This window comes from Triticum aestivum, chromosome 7B (assembly GCF_018294505.1).
Source record: "Triticum aestivum cultivar Chinese Spring chromosome 7B, IWGSC CS RefSeq v2.1, whole genome shotgun sequence".
NCBI classification, from domain to species: Eukaryota; Viridiplantae; Streptophyta; class Magnoliopsida; order Poales; family Poaceae; genus Triticum; species Triticum aestivum.
The window spans coordinates 565955096-565960947 of NC_057813.1; the positions used below are offsets into that span (position 1 = coordinate 565955096).

The 5852-nt window shown below is 42.3% G+C and overlaps 1 protein-coding gene across 1 annotated transcript; it reads right to left on the reverse strand.

Moving 5' to 3' along the window:
• Positions 1–712: 712 nt before the first annotated feature.
• LOC123163192 (F-box/LRR-repeat protein At4g14103-like) lies at positions 713–2497 on the reverse strand. The gene is made up of 2 exons (XM_044580941.1): positions 1322–2497; positions 713–1184 (listed from the first exon to the last, which is right to left on the reverse strand). Exon 1 carries the CDS (start codon positions 2494–2496, stop codon positions 1483–1485), a length of 1014 nt encoding a protein of 337 aa, XP_044436876.1. The 5' UTR covers position 2497; the 3' UTR covers positions 713–1184; positions 1322–1482.
• Between the last annotated feature and the right edge of the window lie 3355 nt (positions 2498–5852).

Sequence of the window (5852 nt, forward strand, 5' to 3'; positions counted from 1 at the left end):
ACCCGGGGAAATTTTCACCAAAATTTGAATTATCAAACTCATCCCATAGGCGTAAAGCAGAAGAATCGTTTGCAATGCACACAATCGTTCCAAGTGAACAGTGTCCGACGGCACCGCGCGCAAAGTTTCCCTCCACATTTTGAAATTTTTGGACTACCGCCGAAATATCTACCCCCACCCCCCTTCCCCATCCCCTTTTCTCCCCGACCACAAGTCACATTTTCTTTGTTTCCTCCTTCCTTAATTCCTTCCTAAGCTATAGCCGCTTACTTGCTTGCTTCCTCGCTCTCGCCGTCTCGCATCCTACCCTTGGGAAGTATCGCTGCTATATACATATGCAGCTATGATTATGAAAAGTAACCATACGTAACTGAAATGATCACAAGCAAAGTGAGAAATAGTGGCGCAAATCACTGCAGCTACCAAGAAAAAGTGCAGTTCCAATCTAGCTGTGGTATGTGGATGTGTTTTGCTAAGGGCACCAAAAACATCAGTTTTGGCCATTTAGGTGTCCAAGCCACTCAGATCAATAAGACCATACAAACGACAATGGCAGAAACAGTCACAGAACTCTGGCAACTCCATTGTCTAAATTGGGAGAGCATAGACGCAATACTGCACCAAAACTATAGAAAAATAAAAACACGGAATATGCATGTGATGTAGCAACCTACATGGGCAATGAAATACAGATGTTCCAACAAAAGCAAACATCAAATATTACAAATATTATCTAATGATTTCCCAAACCGTGAAATGAGAACGCGAGAGCCAAGAGTATCTCAAAGGAAATCAATGTCATGGCATCGACACGATGATCTATCAAAGGGACCGCTAACACTCAGATCATGGATGTGCCCAATATGTATCTCGTCTCCGTAGTAAGAGTCACAGCTAATATTAAACTGAGCACCTTGAGAAACCCTGTTATCCAGTTGTAGTTTTCTGTGCTGGCCAGCTCTCCATTCAGAAATGTATTTCTTTCGATTTATTGCAGTGCGTGATGCAAACTCCATATGTTCTAGCACTTTTGCATTCAAAAGAAAGAACCTTGCAAAATCAACATCTCTCGGTGTTCCTTGATAGTTTATCAGCACTACTTTTTTGAGATGGAGCTCCAAACATTCAATATAGCCAAGTGGAAAATTGTGTCGTGCTCTTTTTGATGCCCCAGTCCGATATAACTGAAAGATGATTTGTAGTTAGTTTGGGATATGGTACGACATAGGGATGATGGGCTGATGGCACAAGAAGAAAATGAAGCAACTAGCCATGATGTAAAGAGGACGATAAAGTAGATCGATGGTTAAAAAAATCTCACCAAGACATATAACTTCTCCAAGCAAGGAAAGAATGTCACAAAGTCAATGGCATCATCGACACTTGGAGGGGAAATGCGCAGAACCAACACTTTAACGGCTCGCACCACATTCATCAAATTGACAGCGAGAATTCCCTAAATTAAGTAATACACACAAATGGTTAGCACGAGAATCTGCAAGGCATAACACAAAAATTAAAGGCCATGGCTACCTGAAGAACATTTGTTTCAAGCTTGCCTTTGGTGAACGCTTCTGGCAAAGAACCCAGGAAGTCCAGTTTGGGTGCGCAAAGCACACGGACTGATAGGTCACCATCTAGTCCAGACAGGAACAACTTTTCTAGGAGAGGGGCATCCTCAACAATGACTTGTTGCAACAATTCATCTGGTTCATTTGGCCAACCAGACCACACACCTAGCCTCCTAAGGGTGGACGAGTTGATCCGAACACCACGGACACCGTCCAATTCACTAAGCACCAAGCTCTCCAGTGCAGTGCATCCAGCAAGAACGCGGTGGAGGACGACCTCCGAGACGATGACACCTTTAAGTGTGAGCTGCTTGAGTTTGGGGAAATGTAGATCGCCGGCCAATGTGGCCGCGGAGGGGAAGTGGATCATGTAGCCGGTGCACTTAATGCTTAGGATGTGGAGGGCGGGTAAAAACCGGAGCACGGACGGCGGCAGCGCATACGGAACCTCCTCCCTTGGCACTAGCCAAAGTTCCTTGCCGATTTCCTTGCGGTTTTGCCACAGGTCGAACTCGGAGAGGCCTTTGAATGCCGGTGACTGGAGCCAGCCGTTCAGTAATGGGGAGACATAGTCAGATTTGTAGCCGTACCAGGTAAGGGAGAGCCGGCGGCAGGGCGCCTGGTGGTCGGCGAGAATGCGGGAGACGAGGCTGGAGGGGGCGGGCTCGTCTTCGTGGCGGAGAACGACGCCGAGGTTGAGCGGGGCGGAGCGGAAGAGGGGGCGCCACCGGGTGGAGAGGATCTGGGTGCGGGCGCCGTCCTTGGTGGGGAGGAGCGAGATTATGCGCCGGAGAACGTCGACGTGGAGGTCGCTGATCAGGTCGGGACCTTCCCCGACTTCGCGCTTATCGTTCGCCGGTGGTGAGACGCCGGCGACCAACTCGGCCTCCTGCCATTTTCGCTTTTTGGCTCTGCGGGTAGCCATCGCCGCCGCCGCCGCCCGGGGAAAGAGGAGGCTGCGTGTTGTTTTTGTTGGCAAAATGGTGTGTGGAATTTCTTCAGAAGAGAACAAAATACTCTAGAAGACTGAAGGACAGAAAAAGATCCATTTAGCCTCTCAGCAGTAGTAGGAGCCTCCCCTACTGTGATTTGTCACAAAAAAAAGGTTTTCAGGCTCTTATATTTTCTAATTGATTTTCGCAAATTTGTTTTATATTTTAGGAGAGAATTCGTTCTCTATTTTTTTGCGAGGGAAATTCACTTTTTAGTTGATCAGATAAGATGTTGAGCAGTATGTTACTTGTGCGACCATTGGACATGATTCCAACTTTTTTATACTTGCATATGAGCACAACAATAGCTCTCACACATTCTAAAAAAAACCTCCATCCAGTTTTTAAAATCACAAGCGGGAATCATCAAATGGTAGAGCCACCACTTTACATTTCATAACATTTTATGTATATTTATATTCTGCAAGCTTCTCCAATATATCTTCGCAAACCTACCGACCTAAAGAGTACACACACTTCATGTGGGGCTTGAGAACTCGTACTTGCAAAAAGGCACCAAAACCCTCTTTCTCTTAGTTCAAAACATGCTCGTGCATTCACATAAACGTTCAAAGTTTGCAGTGTTAAGCAGAACTCACATGATCTAGTCGAGCCTCGTTAGCACAATGGCTTAAATAAACAAACATACATGACGGAAATTCGCACGGGCACGCACCTGCACAAACTCCCGTCGCCGTCGATCTACGTCGTGGTTCGTGCACATGTTTGGACAGAAAATGGTTGAAAAATTAATGAAGATTCTTTAACTGTCTGAATACGAGACACTATACATGTTTATTTTACATGATTAAGTCGGCGGACCCTTGTTATACATCTCTCTACATGTGCGTATCCTACAGCTCCTGTTATGTTACATACTCTGTTTCATGACTTCCGTTCAGTGTTCATCATCTTCCTCCTTTGTCTTTGTCATGTTCTTCTCTTATGTTCGACTGTTGTTTCCTCCTCTTCTTTATATTTCCCCCTTCTTTTATCACATCTCCGCTCCTGCGCCCGTACTGTCTTATCCACTCGCTGATTCATGCATGGTTCTTCACACAAAAAATTGCTACTCTCATTTTTCCAAGCTTTTATGTTCTCTTGCCTGAAATATGCATCCTTTTATTCTTGAATAGCTTCATCACTATACTGTCAAATATTCATTTCTAAAAAGACTTTGATGCCATCGTTATGAATTTTAGGGTTTTAACCATATACCATTTGAATTTCCTTCTTGAAAGTGCACTGTGTTTCCTATCATTTTCTTTTATTTTCAGTGTTAAGAGCTTGGAGCCTATGAAACATACATGTTTTGTCACGAAACTTACAATGTGTATTCAATTTTCGTTGGTCGAACTTGTGCCTATTTTGGTCGATCATTTGCTAATCATCTATTACTGCCCCGCAGTGAACAAGTCATGCATGCAACTTAGCTAACATTAATAGTTGCGGGGAGCAGAGGCAGATGACTCATCTTCTTTCTCGCTCCTCTTTCCCCATCTTCTTCCTTTTCTACTCACATCCTCTAGATCTGCTCTGTTCACACTTCTACTGGACGTTGGTGCCGGCGTTTCTGTGATGTCGACGGTGAAAATCTTCCACGATGACGACGCCGTCTGGCATTGGTTGTGGAGGTTGCTCATCCAACGAGAACCACGGAAAAAACCATAGTCGACCCCAACGTAGTTCATGTCTGAGGTAAATCATGACGTATGCTTTAATCTCGTCCAAATCATATCCGACTACTTTTTGGTACTAAATTGGTTGTTGCTACTTTTGTACTGCCCCGTATGCAATAGCTGCAGAGGCTTGTGCAACGAAGACAATGTTCTAAACAACCACTGCTCCCCTCTTCTTTTTGACATGATTGCATAGAAAGAACAACAAGTTTCAAATAGTTATTTGAATCTTGTTCATGAGATGTTGATTTAATTGTTTGTTCATTATAGATTTTCTATTATGTGTTTGCTTATTCACCGATGAAAATGTAGATCCAACATGGTTTCAATTGCCTTATGAATTCATACAGATTCAAAACTAGAAACTTGTATCAACATTTTACCTAATGCTGGACCACTACCTAAGCATACATAACTTTTGTTTGGATACCAAATTTTACATTTATGTCTACGTATCTGTAATTTTCACGTTGTGTCACATGACACTTATTACATAATAATTGTAAGATCGCACATCATTCTTTGAAATGTACTCTTTAAAAAAATATCAGCAACATGCACTCTTCTTTTCGTAACAATATTCTTTTCACAATTGCTTTTAACAATATTTCTTTATTTACTTCCATTTTCATATATTATCCCCTGTTTTCCAATCAATGATTTGTTGAAACATATCAGCATTACAAGATCTGTTACAAGTAAACTTACAGTTTTGCTTTAAGAAAAACAAGGATTTGCTTTTTTTTCATGTCACCAATAGTGAAGAAAAAACTTATTTCACTCCAACAAGTGGAAACAGTTCTTATATTTGTACCCCATCCAGTTCTGTCACAAATCCTCTACCATGACACTGTTGTCACATTGAAACTACTGCTTGACCACCACCTAAGTATATATAAATTTTGTTTGGATACCAATTTTGATATTCATGTCTACGTATATGTAATTTTCATGTTCTGTCACATGACACTTCTTACATTTCAATATTAATCCAATACGTCATTCTTTGTAATATACTCCCTCCGATCTAAACTAACGGTCGCAACTGTAAACTAAGGTTATTAGTTCAACTTTAGTTCAAACTTGCAACACTTATTTTGGATCATAAGAATATCCAATTCATAATTGATACCTCCTTTTTATTAATCCGGTATTGGAACAAGAAAGGGTATCCCGCACCTATTTCCCTAGAGGTGACCCAGGGTATTGAACCCACGAGAGGAAGACTCCCTTGAAGTGATGGTCTCTAGCAAGCTTTTGCCAAAGTGTCAAATCCATCTTTTGACCGGATGGGCAATCAAATTGTGATTCAAACACTTATAATAAAAAGAAGGTACGGGGATGAAGTCTTAATGCTTACAACCATGTATTTTTGTTGGGATAAAAAAGATATTAGTTTGTGCTCGGGAAGTCACCCATCAAGAGGTGCTTGCTTCGTATCGGAGTGGGGGATGTGTCCAAATAGCATCTTGACCGACATGAGTCATGCATCAAGAATCAGTTGTCCTACCAAAGGCCCTATCCGTCTTGCAGGGTTGCCCCAATAATTAAGATAGCAATATTAGACAAAAGCATTGGGCGTTTAATGACTACACCTCATGAATCCCCAA